General features: G+C 45.4%; 1 protein-coding gene across 12 annotated transcripts in view; it reads left to right on the forward strand.

Moving 5' to 3' along the window:
* Positions 1 to 23785, forward strand: part of SIPA1L2 (signal induced proliferation associated 1 like 2) — a 235602-nt gene that overhangs the window by 127221 nt on the left and 84596 nt on the right. For all 12 annotated transcript variants that reach the window (XM_021073824.1, XM_021073823.1, XM_021073825.1 and 9 more), the window contains 3 exons: positions 14770 to 14903; positions 17092 to 17280; positions 21084 to 21258. In XM_021073824.1, coding sequence (XP_020929483.1) covers positions 14770 to 14903; positions 17092 to 17280; positions 21084 to 21258 — 498 coding nt within the window. The remainder of the gene's footprint in view (positions 1 to 14769; positions 14904 to 17091; positions 17281 to 21083; positions 21259 to 23785) is intronic.

Here is a 23785-nt window from a genome sequence, read left to right on the forward strand (position 1 = left end):
AGCTCGGATCCCTCATTGCAGTGGCTGTAGCTTAAGCTGGCAGAATCAGCAGCTCTGATTCAACCCCTGGGAAGTTCCATATGCCGTGGGTGATGTGGCCCTAAAAAAAAGAAAAGAAAAGGTAGAGAAGCAAAAGAAAAAGAGACAAAACCACCCTGATCCATGAGAGAACCTCCATGGACAGTTTGCTTTTTATCCTGGTAGGCTTTTTCCGATGCAAATAAATGCATGTAAACGGAACCTTCTATTGCTCTTGCTGTGGAATTTGCTTTGCGTGATCATGCTTCTGCCATCAGAACATCGGTCATTAGGTACTGAGCCATTATCAGTGGTCATTATCTGCTGGGGGCATGTGGGGAGATGCCAGGTGTTTGCCAACCATGATCTGGGCAGAAGAGTGAATGACTATATTGCTTTGCTTCAGAGAAAATCCTCTCCACTTGATAGAAGCACAGTGATAGAGACATATACTTCTTACCCTTGTAGACACACTACACCTGCAAAACTGCTCATGGCAAATATATTAATGAACGTTCACTTTCACAAACTAGTCTTTACTTGAAAAGCAAATTATTATAAAAATATTTAATCTCCAAACAATTTGAAAAATGGTAGAAATTTTAAGTCCTAGCCTTTCCCCCTCTCCACTTGGATGAATCATCTGCAAAATACTGAGTGTGGGAGGAGGGGGTTCCTACCTCCAGCGGAGAAGCCGGGCAAACCCCTGGGAAGTTCCATATGCCTGGGAAGTTACCACTTGCCCATGGTGGTAAATCCCATGGATAGTTTGCACCCTCGGTGTGATAGGGATAGTGTTTCTGGGGTCTCACTCTCCAAGTCCGTACCCTCCATCTGATAGGGAAAAACATTGGATAAATCCTAACTGTGGTACCAAAGTCCCTGCCCAGTTCTCCTCAAAACTGCCAAGGTCAGGAGTCCCCATTGAGGCACTGTGAAAATGAATCCAACTAGGAACCATGAGGTGGTGGGTTCGATCCCTGGCCTCGCTCGATGGGTTAAGGATCCAGCCTTGCCGTGAGCTGTGGAAAGGTTGCAGATGTGGCTTGGGTCCCAAGTTGCTGTGTCTGTGACGTAGGCTGGCGGCTACAGCTCAGATTTGACCCTTAGCCTTGGAACCTCCATATGCCTCCAGTGTGGCCCTAGAAAAGACAAAAAAATTATATAGTAATTATAATAACAATATATCAATAGTGATTCATTCATTGAGCAAATGTACCAAAGTAATGTAACGCCAGATCCTTAACCCACTGTGCTGGTCTGGGGCTCGAACCTGTGTCCCAGTGCTCCAGAGAGGCTACTGATTCCGTTGCACCACAGCAGGAACTCCTCTCATGCTGTGTTTAAAATGAGAATCTTTAAAATAAGAAGAGAAGTTGCCACTGTGGCTCAGCAGGTCAAGAACAAGAACCCAACCTAATCTCTGTGAGGATGACTGGCCTTGCTCAGTAGGTTAAGGATCTGGCATCGCCACAAGCTGCAGCATAGGTCACAGATGAATAGTGGATTCAGTGTTGCTGTGGCTGTGGCAAAAGCTGGCAGCTACAGCTCTGATTCGACCCTGGCCTGGGAACTTCCATATGCCACAGGTGCGGCCCTAAAAGAAAAAATAAAATTAGAAGAAAGAAAAAAAAATACATTTCTGCAAAGTAGTAAACATCTGGGTGTCTGTTAATTAAACTGTCACAGGATTCCTGTGAGCAGCTGACTCCACTGTGTTTCAAATAGAGTAAAATGGACAAGATAACGGTTTTGCTCAGCCCTTCCTGTATACACTGGCCATGAGTTTCTTCTCAAACTTACTGTTAGGGATGGGGAAATGATTAAGCTTTAGAATTTACTCTTTCTGCTGTCTCTATTGAGCTGCACAAAGACAACCCCTTTGAATTTCCCTTGAGATCTGCAGGTTAAAGCGAGGTGGCCATGAGGGGCCGTTTGGGGTGTTTTTGGTGCCCTGGCTCCCAAATCGTCACTCATCTCCCTGAAGGAGTCTTTTGTGCCCATCTCGTTTTTTTCTTGGGATTTTCTATGCCAAGTACAAAAAAAGAAATGTGTGTCTTGTGGGAATCCTTTGTAAGGAGCTGAATTGGTTTTATGGGGCAGACTGTTGTGTGTGGGAAAGAGTCTTAGTTTGCCCTGTTCGCTCCTGTCTGCCTGGTGCCTGGGGTCCTGGTGTGTATAGTTCCATTATGTTCCCATGAACATGGCAGAGAACATCTTTTTCCCCTTCCCAGCTCAGCTCTGCAAGACCACTTAGGTGTGGGCAGATTGGAATTGTTTCTGAAAAGGTTGAAACTTTTCAGAAAAGAGTGTTTTAGCTGCTTCAGCATGAACCAGGTATCCAACAAAATCCATATCCAGACCGCAACGTAGAGTATAAGACTGGCCTTTGCAAGGTCCGTTTCTGCCCCCATTACCAACTCCACATTCATATTGCTCGCCTCAAGACAGGCCAGTAAATTGAGAGACAAGTTACTGGGACAAGGAATAGTGACTTTATTAGAAAGCCAGCAGATCCAGAAGAGAGTGGACTCATGTCCCAAAGAACCATGTTACCCGACAGAGCATTCAGATTTCTTTTACACTAAAAGGGGAGGGGGTGTGGGTGGTGCATGAAAACTTTTTGGTGCAGGAATCCTTTATTCATGCAGCTGTCCACATAGGTTAGGTCATGATGTTCCTGTAAACCTCCAACAAGGCAAATGTTACTGTCTCTTCTGCAACTTTTTGTCTTCATATGAATGGAAAAGTGTTATAACTTCAAAAGTCAGGGCCTTAAGAATGGGCTCTCCTGTATGTCTCAGGCTATAGGCAACATTCTTAACTTGTAGCAAAAGCAATAGAATACAAGGTTAAAGGAAAAGAAACACATCCAGGGAGAGTCAGATTTGTTCTTCCCTACACCCCAAAATGCCAGCCCTTAAGTTTTGAAGGCCCTTCCTGTGTCTGTGTTGGATCTGCAGCACCTCCAGGCATTCTTTCTAGGGCCTCTGTTCTGTAAAAATCTTTTAAGTTCACTAATTTTTTAAACCACTCTTACACAGCTGTATGTAAATTCACCTTTTTCTCCAGGGTAATCTTTGTCATTAATATTTTTACTTTCTGGACACACACCTGCTAAATGAACAAAAAAAAGAAAGGATTCTTCTAAAATATGTGCAATAGACCTCTCTCCCCTCTCAATGACAGTTTCATAGCTGGAAAGCTGTCTTTTTGCCAGTAGGCAAGGGTCCATTCTCCTTATAGTTGGAGGCCTCTGACTGGCGGGCCATTCAGCATGTCTTAAAGTAAACAGCACAGACTTTCCGAAATCAGGCTTTTGGGTTTCGATCCCAGTTCAGTTTGGGGCAAAGCATGCTTGAACTGCTTTGTGCCTCAGTTAATCATCTATAAAATGGGATCATAATAAAACTATGTCCTACAAAGGGCTTGGACCAGTGCCTCTTACAGAGTTTGCATCCTCGTCCTGCCAGTGCTTCTTAAATAAATTCGTGAGGCCTCTCTCTAAAAAGAAGCCGTAGTCCCCTCCACTGGTTTGGCGTTTCAAGGGCAGTACTTTACTTTAGTGCTGGAAAGATGGAGAGAGAAAAGAGGAGAGGGAACCATATGGCAAGGTGGGCCCCAGGGGAAAGGTGTCTGGTGGCGTCTGCCACTCTGTTCTGTTCCAAACACAGTCACTTAGGTTTCACTAATGTGGTCCTTGTGGGCGGGAGTGTACGTTTACATATCAAATGATTGCTGAGGATGCATGGCTGCATTTGCTTTGAATTTCATGCCTGGTGGTTTCTTTTTTTTTTTTTTTTTCCCCTTCTTCTTCTGGCTTTATACAGTCCCTGAAGAAAATTAATAGGGAGCCCGACACTATTACATTCATACGGGTGAGCTGAGTACCACCTCACAATAGTACTATTCTCAGCCACAGATCCCTGCCTCAGCGGCCATAATCACTCAGTTCTTCACCTCAGTGCCTCCACGAACAGAGCTCCCATTGAGGCCCAGGGGGATCCCGCAGGGAGGAATCACCCAGCTGCACACAAGATTCAGCCTGTGGGTTATCCTCAGAAGGGATCCGTGGGGCTGAGGGGGTGGGGGTGGGGGGCAGGGAAAACTCGGACACCCTCCTGACAAGGGGGGTCTGGGGAGTGTCACAGTCCCCATCCATGGCAGCCTCTCACGACTGTATGCTTCTTCATCCTGTTTATCCTTCAGCCTCAAAAGTCTTCTCAGTTTTTGAGACAGAGAGACTGATGATCCCCATGTTTCTCGAGGAAGAGGTATTCATACTCTAGTATTTCTGTATCGTTTCGTCAGCACAGCAGTTAACTGGGAAAACTCCCTTGCATTTTGCTGCTGGCATAATAGGGAAGAACAGATCTAACTCCATGTTGGATCTATTCTACTGCTTTTGCTTTGAGTTAGGAATGTTGCCCATAGCCTGACATATACAGGAGAGCCCATTCTCAGCGCTCTGACCTTTAAGGGTCTAATACTTTTTCGTGCATGTAGAGATAAAAAGTTGGAGAACAAAAAATAACATTTGTTTTGATGGCGGTTAGGAACCCGATGACCTGATCTACATGGACAGCTCCAAGAACAAAGGATCCCTACTCCAAGAAGTTTGCAATAGCCACACAACCCCCTCTTCTTGCCTTTAAGTGCTTTGCAGAATTCCCGTCATGGCGCAGCAAAAACGAATCCAACTAGGAACCATGAGATTGCAGGTTCGATTCCTGGCCTCGCTCAGTGGGTTAAGGATCTGGCGTTGCCGTGAGCTGTGGTGTAGGTCACAGACATGGCTCAGATCCTGTGTTGCTGTGGCTCTGGCATAGGCCAGCAGCTGTAGCTCCTCCCATTGGACCCCTAGCCTGGGAACCTCCATGTGCCGAAGGTGCAGCCCTAAAAGAAGCAAAAAAAAAAAAGTGCTTTGCTAAACCCTTCAAGTTCAGGGCTTGGGAGCACAAGCCCTTTGTCTCTTTGCTTGGCCCTGCCATAAACCTCTCTTTGTTCCAGACTCTGACTTCTTGTTTGTTTGGCCTCACTATGTGTCAGGCACATGAATTTGCATTTGGTAGCAGTGGGAGAGTAAGCTGGAAGTCAAAGTCTTTGGAACATAAGGTCTCAGAGCACCTAGAAGCTTAGTAAAACTCACCTACCTTGTATTTGTTCAGATCCAAAATTTACTTCACTCTTCGTCCCACTTAAGAAATAAAAGAAACTAGACAATTACTCCCTCAGCAATGGCCCAGGCCTTTCAGCTTTCATGCAGTGCACCTTTCTTGCTCTAGTATTTTCTTTCTTCCTCCTGTTCTTGTAGCAAGTGATACTGAAAAGTATCCTTTATCAAAGGAAGCCTGTGGAGTTCCCATTGTGACCCAGTGGGTTATGAACCCAACTAGTATCTGTGAGGATTCAGGTTTGATCCCTGGCCTCGATTAGTGGGTTAAGGATCCAGTGTTGCAGTGAGCTTCGGCATAGGTCGCAGATGCAGCTAGGATCCTACATTGCTGTGGCTCTGGTGTAGGCTGGCAGCTACAGCTCTGATTTGACCCATAGCCTGGAAACTTCCATATGCCACAAGTGTGGCCCCCCCCCCCAAAAAAAAGAGTAAAAAAAAGAAAAGCAAAAATAAAGGAAGCCTTTGACAGCTGCCTTACTTCTCCAGACATGCACTAAAACTCAAGGTTTTCTTAAACTTGTGTCTTCTGAGATACCATTCCTATGTTCAGGACATTTTTGTTGTCGCATCTTTTAAGTTGTGTTCATTTTACTGTGCATGAGTTGATTTTTCTCACCTAAATCTTGAGGGTAATCCCATCACCCTCGAGTTGCTTTACAGGAGGGAGTTTTAGAGCCAGGCAGACTAGGTTTGCATCCTGACTCAGTCGGGTCACACAGGCTTTTGACCCTGAACACATCATTCACTTTTCAAGCTTCTGTATTTCTACCTGTGAAATGGGCCTATTTTCTCATACAGTGAGGAGATGAAATGTGTTAATTTACATAATGTATTTTATATTGTTTTCGCTGTACAACCTATTGGTTTTTTTAAGGTTAGCTAATGCTTTGGTTAAATTTTGGTCAAAGAAGCCGTCACATAGCAAAAATGCATTGTTTTCCACATCATGTTACTGAGTTTCATCTATGAAACATCAGCAGGGAGTTTGACATTCCTTGAGGTTCTTCAACAACGCTTAATGTTGTTATCTGCAAAGCAGGTCTTCTTTTCTTCATTCATTCGTTGCTGTTTTCGTCACCCCTTGCTCATGTCTTTATAACTCCTGGAACAGGGGGAGATGATTTAACAGTTGCTTAGAGGGGAAGATAATAGAAGATACATCATAGGCAGGAGCAAAGACAGCAGCCACCCGCAGCTGTGGGTTTAACCCAGATGGGCAGTGAGCCGACAATTAAATGATCCACTCGCCATTGAAAGAACAAAGAACCATGAATGAATGAACAAAGCTGCCATGAGCACTGAAGGATGCAGGGTGAGATGGGGCCCAGATCCATAATCGCCTGTGGCTGTTGATTGACTTGTCGATGGTACCGTGGCCTGGGTGGTGCTGACAACTCTGAGAAATGCCATGAATAGAACCATGGGGCTTCTTTTGTACATCCTGGCCTTAGCAGTAACCCAGTACCTCTTCCTCCCAAGGTACCACAGTACGTGGAAACAGCCTTTGGGCTCAGGTTCCAGGTAGCCCTTTTTAAAAAAAACTCTTCCAAGTTAGAATTTTTTTTCTTTGCTGAACAGCTTGAGTCTTCCACAGAGAAGCACTAAATCTCATTTCCTACCCTGAAATCTTGTTAACGGAGGGTTTTTTTTTTCCTCTTATCTGGCCCCATTGTGTTTGCATGACATGTGGATTTTCATTCAGCTTTTCCACAGTCTATACACAGCTTCCATTCTGCTGAGAAAGTGTTTGATTTGATTCACCCTTGAAGCAATGTTATGGAAATCAGGTGCTTGGGAAAAGAATGGGCTTCCATGGGTGAGGGGCTTTTTGTCCTGGGCCCACAGAAGGGAGGCTCTGGGGATGGAGTTGGACAAGCCAAACTGCCCGGAAGCACCAGGTGTTGTTTGAGAAGTGAAAGAGGTGCAGCAACAGATTGTGATTTCTTTAGAAACACATCCAGGTAACCTGCTGTGTTTCTTGGTGAAATTGACTGTGCAGAGAGCTCACTTAGAAATAGCTACAGGGCCTCGGATCCGGCAAGTCCAGAGGTGTGATGCTTTTAAGTAGCAGAAATGTCATCTCTACTTGCATTCAAAAAGTGTGTGTGTGTGAGATGGAGAGAAAAATCAAAAACAAGTGTGAGGCCTGACTTGGTGAGGTAGACGTAAAGGAAAAAAATGTTTTTCTTACAAATTTGCATCCCATCTTTGGCGAAAAGAGTAGTATGTACATTTTGGATTTCCCTCATTTAAAAAATTTAGTTCCTGATAGATATTAGTCAATAAAATATTATATGTGCTGCTGCTTTCTTTAAAAGACTACTCTGGGAATTCCCATTGTGGCTCAGTGGGTTAAGGACCTGACATTGTCTCCATGAGGATGTGGGTTCAGTTCCTGCCCTCGCTCAGTGGGTTAAGGATCTGATATTGCTATAAGCTTCGGTGTAGGTCACAGATATGGCTCTGATCACACATTGCTGTGGCTGTGGTGTAGGCCTGCAGCTGCAGCTCCAATTTGACCCCTGGCCCAGGAACTTCCATATGCTGCAGGCGCAACCAGAAAAAAAAAATAAAAAGATTACTCTGAATGTGATGTAACCTCTGATTACAGATTGGAATTGGGGAATTAAAAGTATGACTCTCCTTTAGTCTGACTCTTGAGCTGTGCATGACTGTTGGGCTTGAAATCAAATGCCCCATAATGCTGTTTACTTTATGTTCACTTCCTTTTTGTTTTTCTTTTTCTTTTTGGCTTTTTAGGGCCGCACTTGTGGCATATGGAGGTTCCCAGGCTAGGGGTCTAATCAGAGCTGTAGCTGCAAGCCTACACCACAGCCACAGCAACACAGGATTTGAGCCACATCGGTGACCTATGCCATAGTTCACGGCAACGCTGAATCCTTAACCCACTCAGCGAAGCCACCGATCGAACTTGTAACCTCATGGTTCCTAATTGGATTTGTTTCTGCTGCACCATGATGGGAACTCCCTGAGTTGTTTTTTTTGCTGTTGTTGTTTTTTTTAGTTAGTCATATGCCTTCCTTTAACTATCATGCCTCTCTCAGGTTACTGATGATAAATGTATTATATATATTTTGAGGGGATGGGGTGGGAATGCTGAGGTTAAGAAAGATTATGACCCAAAGGTAAGTAGCTGAAAAGTAGGAAAGCTCAGATTCAGAAACCAAGTATCAGGCTCGTTAGAATTACAGATACTTAAGAGTAAATGAGTTTAGGACTGCTAGTTAAATGTGGCAATATGAACACACATACTACCTCTCCCCCTTCCAAACATCACTAAAAAATGATAGTGAAGAAATACAAAAGGTCATATAGCCACAAGGGAACAGAGGACCAGGAAGAACCACGTGGATACGCCAGTAACGCCTGTGGAAGAGCAGGATGGTTCTGCAAATGAGAGGGCATCACTCCCACCTAACACTGGTGGACAGGCCATCAGAGGCTAGTGAGTCCACGGCACAGAGCAGTACCTCTGAAGGAGGCTGGTGGGGTGAGCTGTGGTGGAGTGGCCACCAATAGCGGTCTGGGCTGCTTCTGAGCTGCTGCTTAAGTCTCAGCTGTAGCCACTGCCCCACCCAGGCTCTGCCTTGGGACTGGGCCACCTCTGTTCCATGGCCGAGTTTTCTCCCCAGTGCTGGCTGTCCCACATCCATCAAAAAAAAAAAAAAAAAAAAAGAAAAAAAAATTAGAACTAATAAATGTAATCAGCAAAGTTTCAGGACTCAAGATTAATATACAAGAGATAAGGTGCTTGTCTATACACTAATGATGAAGTAGCAGAACGACAGAGTAAAACACAACAGTCCCATTTAAAATTGCATTTAGGAGTTCCTGTCATGGCCCAGTGGAATCGAATTCGACTAGGAACCATGAGGTTGCAGGTTCAATCCCTAGCCTCGCTCAGTGGGTTATGGATCTGGCATTGCCGTGAGCTGTGGTATAGGTTGCAGATGTAACTTGGATCCCATGTTGCTGTGACTGTGGTATAGGCCGGCAGCTACAGCTCTGACTCAACCCCTGGCCTGGGAACCTCCATATGCTGCAGATGTGGCCCAGGAAAGACCAAAAGACAAAAAATAAAAAAATAAAATTGCATCTAAATGAATGAAAGACCTAGGAATAAATTTAATCAAGGAGGTAAAACTATAAAACTATAAAATGCTGATGAAGGAAATTGAAGATGCTATAAAGAATTGGAAAGGTATCCCATGCTCTTGGATTGGAAGAATATTATAGTCATATTACCCAAAACAATCTACAGATCTACTGCAGTCTGTATCAGAATATCCATAATAGTTTTCACAGAACAAAGCAAATAATCTTAAAATTCCAATGGATCCACCCCAAAACGCCAAGTTGCCAAAACAATCTTTGAGGGAAAAAAAAAAAAAAAAAAAAACAGACTTCAGACTATACTACAAAGCTACAGTCATCAAAACAGTATGGCATTGGCACAAGAATAGACACATAGATCAATGGAATATAATAGAGAGCCCAGAAATAAACCTGCACATTTATGGTCAATTAATTCATGGAAAAGGAGATACAGTGGAGAAGACAATCTCTTCAATACATGGTGCTTGGAAAACTGGACATACAAGAGTGAGATTAGAACATTTCCTCACACCATTTGCAAAAAAAATCTCAAAATGGATTAAAGACCTAAATCTTGTAGACCATAAGTCTTGTAGAAGAGAACATAGGCAGAACACTCTTTGACATAAATTGTAGCAATATTTTTTTGGATATGTCTCCCAAGGCAAAAGAAATAAAAGCAAATATAATCAAATAGAACCTAATTAAACCTAAGCTTTTGCATAGTAAAGGAAACCATTGATAAAATGAAAAGACATTCTACCGAGTGGAAGAAAATATCTGTGAATGATGTGACCAACAAGGGGTTAATCATGAAAACATAAACAGCTCATAAAACTCAATATCAAGAACCACACGACCCAATCCAAAAAAATAGGCAGAAGACGTGACTAGAGATTTTTCCATAGAAGATATGCAGATGGCCAACATGCACATGAAAAGATGCTCAATAACACTAATTATTAGAAAAATAGAAATTACAACAACAATGATAGACTACCTCACACCAGTCAGAATGGCTATCATCTAAAAGTCCATGGATAACACATGTTGGCGAGGATGTGGAGAAAGGGGAACCCTAGTACACTGCTGGTGGGAATGTACATGGGTACAACCACCATGGCAAACAGTATGGAGGTTCCTCAAAAAACTAAAAATAGAACTACCGTATGATCCAGCAATCCCACTCTTGGGTAAATAAGCAGAAAAAACAAAAACACTCATTAGAAAAGATAAACACACGTCAGTGGTCATAGCATACTGTTTACAGTAGCCAAATAACAGAAGCAGCACAAATACCCATCAATAGACGAATGGACAAGAAATTGGTATATATACACTGGAATGTTGCTAAGCAATAAAAAAGAATGAAATTCTGCCATTTGCAGCAACGCGGTTGTACCTAGAGATTATGATGCTCAGTGAAATAAGCCAGAGGAAGAGAAGTAATGTATGAGGTATATGAAATCTAAAAAACTAAAACAAATGAATGTGCATAGTGAAACAGAAACAGACTCACAGGTTTGGAAAGCAGACTGTTAGTAACCAGAGGGAAGGTAAAGGTAGGGGATTAAAAGATACAAACTATTTTATATGAAGGAAATAAGCACAAGGATATATTGTACAGCACAGGGAATTATAGCCATTATCTTGTAATGACTTTTAATGGAGTAAGAGCTATAAAAATACTGAATCACTATGCTGTATACCTGAAACTGATTTACAATTGTTAATCAGACAGCTATATTAAAAAAAATAACATTTGAAGGATTTAGCCTCATCTGGAGAGGGGGTGGATATTCCCAGTGGCAATGATGATTGCGCTGAGTCATTTATTTATTTATTTATTTATTTATTTATTTATTTATTTATTTATTTTTTGCATCAAGTCTTGAACAATGAGTAAGAATGTCAAGTAAAGGAAAGTGGAAGAGGTTCCAGGCAGAGGGAGCAAACACATATGAGTTAGGAGATTTATTTATGACATGGAGAAGAGCCTGGAGAGAGATTGCGATGCCAGCATTGAGGATTCTAAAGAAGAAGATGGTTTGATGGGTGGAAGGATGGGTAGAAGGCTAGACTTTGAAAGAGGTTCGTCTGAAGACAGAGTCAGTATCAGAAAGGATGGCCATGCGTAGATGATGGAGCCTTGGGAAACATGCATGTCCATGCATGGAGGGGCCAGAGGAGACCCAGGGAGAAAGAGCTGGGAATGGTTCACTCTAGGGGACATCACAGAGGTCTAGGAAGTGGAAGGTCCCACCCCGAAGGGAGGGGCCAGCAGCGTGAACTTGGCGGGCAGGTTGGCGAAGGCAGAGTCTGGAAGGTAGATGGAGGGTTTGGCACAAGATGCCCTGGAAGTCTTGAGTGGAGCATTGGCCAGTGTGAGCTGGGTTGAGGAGGAGTTGAGAAAATGGGAAGAGAGAGAGTGATTACTGAAGGAATAGGTGTTCTCACTGAAGGCAGGTGGAATGAAACTACTGGCATGAATGGTGAGTGAAATGGCCCTGACTTGTATCTGTGCCAGAGACCCATCCGCTTGTAAGGACCACCAGCTCTCCCTCTCGTTGACCTTCTGTTTCCTCCCAGTTTAAACCTTTCATGCATGTAAAATACATGCATGAAAATTCACCCTTCTTTTAAGTGTACGGTTCTGAGTTTTGACAAATGAATGTGGTGTGTAACTGCTACCACAATCAAGATGTCGCATTGCTCCATCACCCCAGAAAACTCCCCTATGTGCCCCTGGAGTCAACCCCTGCCCTGCTGCCTCTGCTCTGTCTTCTGTCCTATAGCACCCACATCAAGGGTTTCATTTGTCAGGCATTACAATTAATGGTTTAATTCACTTAATCTCGGCTCTCAGTTTTATCCTAACAAGGGATTTCATTTATTTGTTCACTCTTTCTTTCTAAAATAGTTTGAAAGAAACTGTTTTTTTGTTTTGTTTTGTTTTTCTTTCTTGGCTACACCTGCAGCATGCAGAAGTTCCCAGGCCAGAGATCTAATCCACACCACAGCAGTGACAATGCTGGATCCTTAACCGCTAGGCTGCCAGGAAACTCCAGTTTGAAGCTAATTTGTTCATGTCATGTGTTTCATCGGATGCCTAGTAGTGAACTAATTTGAGCATTTTTGCGATTAACTTCTTGAAGTGGTTTTGTTTTGTTTTGTTTTTTCCCCAATGGCCACACTCGAGGCATATGGAAGTTCCCAGGCCAGGATTAAACTGGAGCCACAGCTGTGACTTATCTATGGCAATGCCAGATCCTTAACCCAGTGCACTAGGCAGGGGATCGACCCTCTGCAGCAACCCATGAGCTGCTGCAGTCAGGTCCTTAACCCACTGCACCACAGCAGAAGCTCCTGAGATGGATTCTTAATGCATCAGGCTTATGAAACATAACTCATCAGGGTAAATAACTCACTTTTTTCAACATATGTTTAATTTCACTGGAATTATGCATGTTTATAACAGTTAACCAGACTGTTATCAGTATATAATTTATAAGGACAAGTTATCCAGGAAAAACAAAGGCTCATTTCCTCCTGTTGTTTAAGTCAAGCACTAAGTCACTAATTCACCTTTCAGTCCCTAAAATAGTTGATCTGCTGCTTCTAGCCCAGGCTGGCTCAAAAGGGAAATCATGTCAATATTTATCCCATTTGGTCGCAAGACGTTCGAAGTAAATGATCTTCCTTTTAAGATGTAGCCTGTATTCATCAGTGGCTTTGGATCATGTTTGCTCTGAGTGCTCTAAGTGCCATTTTTCTTTGTTGAGCTTAACCTACTTTCTACTTTCTGAATAACATTTCTTATTCCTTCAGAAATTATTGTGGCAGAAAATATTAGCATGACCCAAAGCCTTTGGGATACCTGTGGTTTTATTTCCAGCTTATAAACATTTGATATATTATGTTTCTTTTTAACTGAAAACTGTAATTCAGAAAGGTTGGCCAAAACCACTAAGCTGACATGAGAAAGGGATAAAAATGGTTTTTCATGTGTGGTGAAAAGTCTCTTCTATGAGAGCACCCCTTGGAGAAACGGACCTGGGAACAGCTCATTAAGAAATAAACGAATAACGCCTCGAGGTTTACATGCACCACTTTGCTCTGCATGGATTAGTAGTGTGAAGGGGTTTCCGAAATTGAGGAGCATCATGAATCAGCATGAGGGTATCAACAGCTCTCTATTTTGTATGACTCAGGGCACACCTCAGTGTTAAGTTTGGGTCCTTTCAGAAGATGACACTTAAAATGTTTGGCTGCAATAGAACATTTTTATTTCTTTTAGCAGAATCACTCACAAATCCAGAAGGGACTCTCGCAAAGTGGTGAGCCTCCCGTCATGGGTGGTGTTCAAATGAGACTATATGCTTCCTGGGTGGGGACTTTTTCTGTATTGTGACCTCTACTGCTGAAACAGTACCTGGCATGTTATCATTCAGTTAGCTTCAGGATTGGGGGCTTTTTCTGGATTGTGACCCCTCCTGAGATGGTGCCTGGCACACAACTGTTGAGTGTGTGAATATGAAACAGATGACCCTCTGTCAGGAAGAATGACCTCGGGGTCCTGTGTTGGATGGACAGGAGGACCGCAAAGTCCTTTCCTACTGTGCGAGGGGGTGGGTGTTTAGACCCCACCGGGACCAGTGACTTATGTGAAAGAGACGATTAGCTGATAACCTGGTAAACTAAGTTATGGTATTTGTAGATAGAGTTTGGACTCAGCAGCTTAATGACCTTTTCAGCATTTTCAGTTGTCTGCTCAATTTTGCTTTAGACTATCAGGTGCTTTTTTCATCACCAAGATGAATTTGGCCAGTCTGAGTGGCTTGCTCACCTCTGCTGCCCTCAGTCAGAGAAGGTACACTTCCCAGCTGAAGGAAAACCACTCAGTCATGGTTCTCCTGGTAACAGGTTTTTCCTTTCTTTCTTTTTTTTTTTTTTTTTTAATGGCCACACCTATGGTATATGGAAGTTACAGAACTGAGGACCGAATTGTAGCTGCAGCTGCAGCCACAGCCACAGCCACACTGGATCCTTAACCCACTGAACGAGGCCAGGAATCGAATTCAAATCCTCACAGAGACAACATCAGGTCCTTAACCTGCTGATCCACAAGGGAACTCCCAGGTTTTGCCTTTAACGATTTCCAAGATACCAACACACTCTGTCTGGTGATGCTATTCACATGACAGAAGACTCTCACCTTTGGGGCTCCGGCTGCTCCTGAGCTAGTGGGAGGCAGAAGGGAGGAGGAGGTGAGAGGAAATGAGATGGAAAAGTCCATCTGATCGGGAGGCAAAAAAAATTGATCTGTGATTCCACACACAGGGATTCGTGTGCCAGAGCCATGGGGTGTATCTTCAGGGGCAGGACACACAAGCTGAAAGGTCCCCATCCTGTGTTCGGTCCCTTTCTTCTCACGCTGCTGCTGCTGTCTTCCATTGTAGAGCACCAGAACTACTTTGGAATTGACGAGAACCTTGGCCCTGTGGCAGTCAGCATCCGGAGGGAGAAGGTGGAAGACCCCAAGGAGAAAGAAGGGTCCCAGTTCAACTACCGGGTGGCTTTCAGGACGAGTGAGGTAGGGGACGCCCGTGTCTGTCAGGCTGGGGCTCAGGTGGTTTCCCCTTAGGGGTGGCGTTTATTGTCATTGTTGATTCCAGCAGCTGAAATGACTGAAAGGACTTAATATTTTGTTCCCAATAAAAAAATTCTAAAACCTGTGATGGATGTTAGGTGGCGGTGATTTTACTGTCACCTTATGTGATGGAATAGACACACTGATCAGAGGGGCTTTCCGGTCTGAGAGAGAGGGCAAACATGAACTATATGATTCATGTCAGTTTAAAAATGACTTTACAGGAGTTCCCGTTGTGGCTCAGTGGTTAACGAATCCGACTAGGAACCATGAGGTTGCGGGTTCCATCCCTGCCCTTGCTTAGTGGGTTAACGATCCGGCGTTGCCGTGAACTGTGGTGTAGGTCACAGACGTGGCTCGGATCCCGTGTTGCTATGGCTGTGGTGTAGGCTGGCAGCTACAGCTCCGATTCGACTCCTAGCCTGGGAACCTCCATTTGCCTTGGGAGCAGCCCAAGAAATGGCAAAAAGGCAAAAAAAAAAAATGACTTCACAGAGTTCCCGTTGTGGCTCAGCCACATTACATGACTAGTACCCTTGAGGATTCAGGTTTGATCCCTGGCCTCGCTCAGTGGGTCAAGGATCCAGCGTTGCCGTGAGCTGTGGTGTAGGCTGCAGATATGGCTTGGATCTTGTGTTGCTGTGGCCCTGGTGTAGGCCGGTAGCTGTAGCTCTCATGCGACCCCTAGCCCAGGAACCTCCATATGCCCCGGGTGCAGCCCTATCAAGAAATAAATAAATAAATATGACTTTAGAATCAAATGCAGAAAATCCAGCAGTCACAAGTGGTGGGATGCGTGGAGCTAGGCGGGTGGGGACGCAGATATATATGAAGCACTGGGTCTGGCCTGCACCCTATGCTTCGTTCTCTTGACCACTGTGATTAGACAGGCATGCGTCAGGCACATATTCCAGAACGTGTATTTTCCCTGACTCCTCCCTGATTAGACAGGTGACAGAGAGCCTCTTGCTGGTCCCGCCCTCACGTGTTTTAAGTTGCAGACCTGCACCGTCCAATTCAGGAGCCATTAAATCTACATTTAATGTAGCTATTTAAGGTCACCGAATCAAATAAAAAATGCCATTCCTCAGTCATATCTATCACAGGTCAAAGGCTCGACAACCCCATGGGGTTTGTGGTTCCCGGATCCGCCCGCGCAGAAGCGAGCATCCTCATCACTGCAGAAGGCTCCGTGTGACACCAAGCCGCGCAGCTCGGGGCAAGATTAGAACCAGGCCTCTAGACAGGCAGTGTTTGGCTTCCGCACTCCGCCCCTTAGGTCTGGGATTAGGTTAGGTGTGCCGGGAGAGGAACCCACATTTGAGGAAATGTGTCCCAAGTCGGGAGGCAGAATCTGGGGGGATGGCTTCTCAGCCCTGAATCACCTGGTCACTGGATGGCCCCCCCTCTGCATCAGGAAGTGTCAGCAATGGAAAGTTAAAAAGAAGAAGAGAAAGAATGGAAGACAAGAAGATAAGGTTGAGAAAAAGAACAAAGGGAGAAAGAAAAAGGAAGGCTGGAGGAGGTGGTCGTGGCCCTAGATCCGGCTCCTCCTCCGTGTCCTTCCTGTGTTGGTCAGTGTCCTCGTGGCCCACGTCCTGCTTGGCCTCCCTCCTCCTGCTTTGGGCGCATCTAGTTAGGTCAGCCCTGCCTGGCTTGTTCCGGATCCCTGTCCCCTTCTGTGGTTGAAAGGCTGTTTGAGTGTTGAATTTGTTTCTTCAGATTGAGAACTTTATCCTCGTTTGTCCCACTCAGAAAAGCCTTCGCTTTCCTCCTCTCTCTCTTTTTAATTTTTATTTTGGCCATGGTGTGCAGCAGCTTGAAGTGGGATCTCAGTTCCCAGACCAGGAATTGAACCCTGGTCACTGCAGTGAAAGCACCAAATCCTAATCCCTAGACCACCAGGGAACTCCCATCTTCCTCCTTTTTTTAAAGCAATTAAAAAGTTATGCTTTAGGAGTTTCCTGGTGGCTCAGTAGGTTAAGGATCTGGCGCTGTCACTGAAGTGGCTGGGATTGCTTGCTGTTGCGTGGGTTTGAGCCCTGGTGGGGGAAATTCCAGCCAAAAGTTCTATGCTTTAAAGAGGTAACCAGGAATCCATATTAACCGATGGTTTATTTTGCCCCTGCAGCTGACAACACTGAGAGGAGCGATTTTGGAAGATGCCATACCCTCTACTGCCAGGCATGGGACTGCACGGGGACTTCCCCTCAAGGAGGTTCTGGAATACGTCATTCCGGAGCTGAGTGTCCAGTGCCTGAGGCAGGCCTCCAGCTCACCGAAGGTCTCAGAGCAGCTGCTTAAGCTCGATGAGCAAGGGGTGTGTATCACTGAAGACCTGTGTGTGTGTGTGTGTGTGTGAGACTTTGTGTCCATGTTTCTGAATGTTTTGGAGATTTCCCCCATCTTTCAAGATCATATATCTTTAATACCTTAAAGCATTTTCTTTCCAGTTTTTTCCTGACTATGCCTTTATACTAGTTAAAGTATAATGCACCTCCTGGCGAGTTGTGACTTGTTGGTTTTTGTTTGGTTGGTTGGTTGGTTGGTTGGGATTTCTTTTTTTTTTTTTTTATCCCACAGCACTTGAGGCATACAGAAGTTCCTGGGCTAGGAGTCAAACCAGAGCTACAATAGTGGCAATGCCAGCTCCTTAACCGCTAGGCCACCAGGGAACTCCATTATTTGCATTTTTTTTTTTTTTAATACCAAGGTTGTGGTGGGCAGGAGCATATCTGATTCATGACTATTAGAGGTCACTGGTGTATGTCCTCAGGTTTTAAAAACTCACTTGGGGCCTTTCCCTGAACTGACATTTATTCTTGTCTACTCTGCCCAAAGCATTGTGCTAACAGACGGAAGTGAGGAGCATGCGTTAGGAGGACTGAAGCTAAGACCTGGCCCCTATCCTTGGGACATTAAGACTAAGATGCAGAGGTCTTTGCAAGGCAGAGGGTGGTGCCGGTTCTGGGAGAGGTCAGAGTGCAGTGTGCGTTCTGGAAGAAAAAGAAATAACCTCTGGCCGATCTGAAGGAGGTAGCATTGTAACCAACCGGGCCTCGAGACAGAAGTCGAATTCCAACAAGGAGAGAGGAGAGGAGTAGTCGGCTCTTCTTAGAACAAGGACAAGTTTCCCTACAAGAAAAGGGTACACAGAGGGAGGCTGGGAGTTCAAAAACAACAGTAGAGTATGTTGAGGTTTGAGCATATAAGTGGATGCTCGGTGCTTACACTTGCTGCAGGAGGCAGGAAGAGACAGCAGTGAGAATGCCTTTTTCTGCATGCAGTGTTTCATCCTGTTATTGTTTTTGGTGGAATCACAGCCATTGTAGCAAACAGGCTGCTGTGGTTCACTCGGTCACTGGGCACATTCTCTCCTATGTTCCATGTGGTGGCTCCTCACCTGGCAAACTGGTCAAAGAGGCCGAGCTTGGGAGTGCCCAGACGGCTTTATTCAGGGCCTCCTCCTCAAAGAGGTGGGTGTGAGAGGGGAAGGTCTCCCTCCGGGATGGCCAGGTGGCCTGGCACAAGCTGCAGGTGTGGCTGGGGGCTGGGGGGCACCAGAAGAGGGGGCAGGACAGTGTTGGTATGTGGCAGGGCTCAGAGATGCATGCACGTCAGGGGGCAGGGGTGGGCAGACGTGGCCATTGGGCTCCTGCACCTGCCAATCCCCTGGTGTTCCCAGTGGATACTCCAGAAGGCCAAGGCCAAGTAGAGGAGGAGCAGACATCCTCTCCTCACAGCGAGAAAGAGAGGTCAGACTACCATCTGGAGGTCATGTTAGAGGATTAATCCAGATTCTGTCCGTCACCAAGGTCATCCACACTGTGGTGATAATTGCCAGTCCGAAGGGTTTCCTGAAGTCCTTCCAGATCCAGGAGTGTCCTCTGAGCCAGACAGTTAGTGTTTACAGTGAAATAATAGGAGGCCTTTTTATCATACCGCTCTGTTGTCTTAAAGAGGGTGGCCAGTAAGTGCGGTGTCTCATTTATTGGCGGGTGGAGTTGATCTGAGAGTGACTCCTCAGTCTCTGGGAGAATGGAAATGGTTTTGCCCTTGACCCTCCTGAAGAACCACGTCAGTACACCTCATAGTACTGGGAGCGCCAAAGTTTATGCCCAGCATCATATAGCCCTGCACCCAGGGCGTGGACCCTCATCTCCAGTGTGTGGTTGGGGCTGTCCACCACCCTCCCCCAAGGGAGCCAGCACCGTAGGGAGCTCACCTGGTCAGACTGTATGAACAGGTCACGTCTCCTCGGATTCCTCCCATCCCCCACAGCATTGGTCAAGGTGGAGCTTGCAGTGGGAACCACGCATGGGGGCTGGTTCCTGCTCAGCTCTGAGCTTCCCCTGGGGGCAGTAAGGGATTTCCTGCGGTCTGCTAAGAGGACCTAAGCAAGTGGCTCCCAAGCTTTCCCAGATTGGATTTGTCACAGGGAACCAGTGGCTCCCTAGCTTTCCTGGATTGGATGTTGTCACAGGGAACGAGACCGCTCTTATCACTTCACTGCTCGGGGGAAGTGAGTACCATTTGGCCTTACTTTACAGAGATAGTCAGCTGGGAGTTCCGATCAAAGGCAGGCTCTGTCTCACAGCTCGGTAATAACAGGGAGCAGTGTTATGGATTGATGCCTTTAGGGAATTGGCGATGTCAGATAATCTGTCAGCCTTTGAGGCTCAGATTGCTGCTAGTGAGATTAAGTGCCCTGATTTCCTGAGTGAGAAGTAGTTCCTCTTGAAGGAAACGAAGGAAGCTGTAAGGGGGATCCCATTTCTCCCAGCCTTGGGAGCTGGTAGCTCCCAGAATGATGTAGGATTGACAGGGAAATTGAGTTCTAGCAGGAACTCCTTAGTTGCTATTAAAATTCTTTATGGGCTGTTGTACGTTTAGCGGATGTTTTCAAGATAGTAAAAAATGTACAAATGACGGTAATTGTTCAGCCAAAGTGACTTTTATGGAAAGGAAAACATTATTTTATCCATATACGTATATCACAATTTCCAACGGGATTCTTTCCTAACCAGACCTTAGTTTGATTTGTTTTTTCATTACAATCTTTTCTATTTCCATGAATGTTCAAATAACAATAACAAAAAAAAGCATTAGGAACCAGAGCGGGAAAACTTTTTAAAACGGGGTTGTTTGTTGTGTTTTTGTCCCTTTTTTTTTTTTTTTTTTTTTTGGGTCTTTTTAGGGCCGCACCCACGGCATATGGAGCTTCTCAGTCCAGGGATCCCATCAGAGCTGCAGCTGCCGGCCTATATGCCACAGCCACAGCCACAGTGATGCATGATCCGAGCCGCATCTGCGACCTACACCACAGCTCATGACAACTCCAGATCCTTAACCCACTGAGCCAGGCTAGGGATCAAACCTGCAACCTCAAGGTTCCTAGTCGGATTCGTTTCCACTGCGCCATGACGAGACCTCTGTGTTTTCTGCTTTGTTTTTGTTTTGTTTTTGCTTTTTAGGGCCACACCCACAGCATATGGAGGTTCCCAGGCTTAGGGGTGAATCAGAGCTGCAGCTGCCAGCCTACAGCGCAGGCACAGCAACATCAGATCCAAGCCGTGTCTGCAACCTACATCATAGCTCACAGCAATGTGGGATCCTTAACCCACTGAGCAGAGCCAGGGATTGAGCCTGCATCCTCATGGATGCTAGTCAGATTTGTTTCTGCTGAGCCACAATGGGAATTCCTGGTTTGTTTGGTTTTTTTTAGCCACACCCATGGCATGCAGAAGTTCCCTCCCCACAGCATCGACAACGCTGGGAATCCTGATCCTGGTGACCCACCAGTTGTTTTTGTTTTGTTTTCTTTAAATAGTTGAACCTGTCTGTCCATTTTGGAAAACTGGCAACTCCCACAGGGCCCTGGCCATCCATTATGGTTCTTAGGGTGACTGACATTTTTTGGGGGTCTCTGTGTTCATTATGTATTTGTAGTATTTTGACAGTTGACAGTTGCTTCCTCTTTTGTTTTTTAACTTCTGGGACTCATCCTGGTATGCTTTGCTGTGAACAGAATTCTCAGCTTCTATAATTTTAACTATTAGCTTGTCTGATATTTCTTTTTTTTTTTTTTTTTTGCCAAATAATTCCCTTTCTCCCCCATTTCAGCTGAGCTTTCAGCACAAGATCGGGATCCTCTACTGCAAAGCTGGCCAGAGCACAGAGGAGGAAATGTACAACAACGAGACGGCGGGACCAGCTTTTGAAGAATTCCTTGATCTGCTGGGCCAGAGAGTGCGGCTGAAAGGATTTAGCAAATACCGGGCTCAGCTAGACAATAAAAGTAAGCTTCCGACTCGTGAGCATCTGCAGGTTTAATTCTCCAAAGGCAGACATGCCACATCCAGCTCAGCCGGACGCCCCTTGCTCTCCCGTTCTTGACCCCAGCAGCGGCCTAGCCAGCTTACTGGGGATGGAGTTTAGATCTGCTCCGTTGAACAGAAGAAGCATATTTCTCAAGAGGTCTGGGTTCCACATAAGCTCAAAGGTCAATTCTTTTTCCTTTGTAACCATAGCAGAGAGTCCCCAGTGTTTCGTGAGGAATCTTTTAATATGTTCTTCCTTCTCTTCGCCTCACCTCTCTGTTACTCCCTGGCTCCACTGCAGGGAGGCCAGTCCCTGCTTTCATTCTCGAAAGACCCAGCACCACCGCGCTCACTCACGCCCTGCTCACAGCCATATTCACAGTTCATTTCCATTTTGACCATGTTTCCTGGGGAGCAGGCCATTCTATATCCCAGGGACCTTAGGCGGGTCCCCTCCATGGGCTCTCAGTCTGATTGATTACACCTTCCTGGGATGGGTGACTTTGCTCTGGCTCTTCCTTTAGGTAATCCCATTCCTTAAGGCCTCCTAAATTCTAAATATTTTATCTTTGTATTAGCGCTGTTATTTAGTTGCTCTTAGCACCTAAAAATACCTGGCAGAGTGATTATTTGTATTGGGGGAAATTCTTATTGTCAGGCAAGTCATCATTTGCCTTTTCAATGGGGGATGAGCAGAGAGGTGCTGAACTTGGAGGGTCTGGGATGGCACCTGGCCCCTCCCAACAGGAGCAGTGGGTGCAAACATTCCCCTGAGGGAGCGTCAGTGTGTGGCTGAGCCAGGACTGAACCTGCAGGGGGCCCACCCCGTGTCCACTGCCCTTGGGGCCATCAGTGACTCCTACCTAGACTGGGGTGGTACTGGTTGTCATGCTCCATGCCTGTTGCCAATTCTGGGTTTTTTCTTTTCTTTTTTTGTTTTTTGTTTTTTGTTTTTTGTTAGGGCTGAACCTGTGGCATATGGAGGTTCCAGGCTGGGGGTTGAATCAGAGCTGCAGCTGCTGGTCTACACCACAGCCACAGCAATGCCTGACCCTTAACCCACTGAGCAGGGCCAGGGATCAAAACCACATCCTCATGGATACTAGTTGGGTTCTTAACCCCCTGAGCCACAACAGAAACTCTAGTTCTGGGATTTTGATCTGTTATCGAAAGTTGCACTTAGAGGATAGATCCCAAGACCCTTGAGACAGCGTTAGCTCACACATGGGCCCCTGCATGTCCACACACACACTAAGGTTGGCTGTTGTTGCATGTGTATTGCTTCTGCCTCAGAAAGGGAAAGATTGGAAAATAACTTGTGACACTCATTGTGAATATCCACATATTCTAAGAAAGATCAGTGAAGCCTTTTCTGATTTTTCTTCTTTTTTTCTCTGCACGTGCCCCTCACCCACAAGACCACCACGCACCCTCAAGAGGTGCTAGCATGCCTCCCCTTTAGGAGTGACCTTCCTGCAGAACTGCTGCATCAGGGACTCCTTACTCTGTGTGCCTGCTGTCCGCCTGCAGTGGAGCAGACAGAGGAAACACTTTGAGCGCTCCTGACCTGTGCATTCCATAAAACTACAGCATAGATAACGCAGATATTTTTCCTATGTATAAAACTGACATGAGCTTTGAGTGTTTATGACCTCGGAGATGTCTTTAATACATTACAGATGCAGTACTGCGCACCTCAGCTCAAGGAAGTGATAACATCAGAACAAGACTTGGACATGTTGATTCTAATAATCAACAAAGTCTTTTATTTTTATGAGCACGTCATTCTCTGAGATGCAGAGAAATTGTGGCATGGCTTTACCGGAGAGCGGGCTTCTAAGAGTTATATTTGTCAAATGGTAAAATAAAAATTATGTCTTTCATGCCTTAGGCCAAAAAAAAAAAAAATTCCTTCTTAAATTCAGGAGAATAGTGTTTCAGTTTTAATTCTGTCTGCCCATAAGACTTTGATCATATCTGGGCCTCTTTTTCTTCATGAGGAAAATTCAGAGTAGGGGGCTAGAGTATCGGAGATGTCCCTTCCAGCTTGAAATGGGTTGTTTGTCTCTCAAGTACAAGATGAAATGGGGCAGGAAATGGAGGGGCCATGAGCTGCTTACCTGCTCTGCTATCCAGCAGAGACCCCAGGTCATGGCCAGCCTTTCTTTGGTTTAGTGCAGAGGATGCTAAAACCAGAGACCACCATGATGGCCTCCATCTCTCTCTCTCTCTCTTCTTTTTTTTTTTTTTTTTTTTTTTTTTTTTTTTTTTGTCTTTTTGCCATTTCTAGGGCTGCTCCCAAGGCATATGGAGGTTCCCAGGCTAGGGGTCGAATCAGAACTATAGCTGCCGGCCTATGCCACAGCCACAGCAACACAGGATCCGAGCTGCGTCTGCGACCTACACCACAGCTCGTGGCTATGGCCGGATCCTTAACCTACTGAGCAAGGCCAGGGATCAAACCCACAAACTCATGGTTCCTAGTCGGATTCATTAACCACTGCG

This window comes from Sus scrofa, chromosome 14 (genome assembly GCF_000003025.6).
Source record: "Sus scrofa isolate TJ Tabasco breed Duroc chromosome 14, Sscrofa11.1, whole genome shotgun sequence".
Classification (NCBI taxonomy): domain Eukaryota; kingdom Metazoa; phylum Chordata; class Mammalia; order Artiodactyla; family Suidae; genus Sus; species Sus scrofa.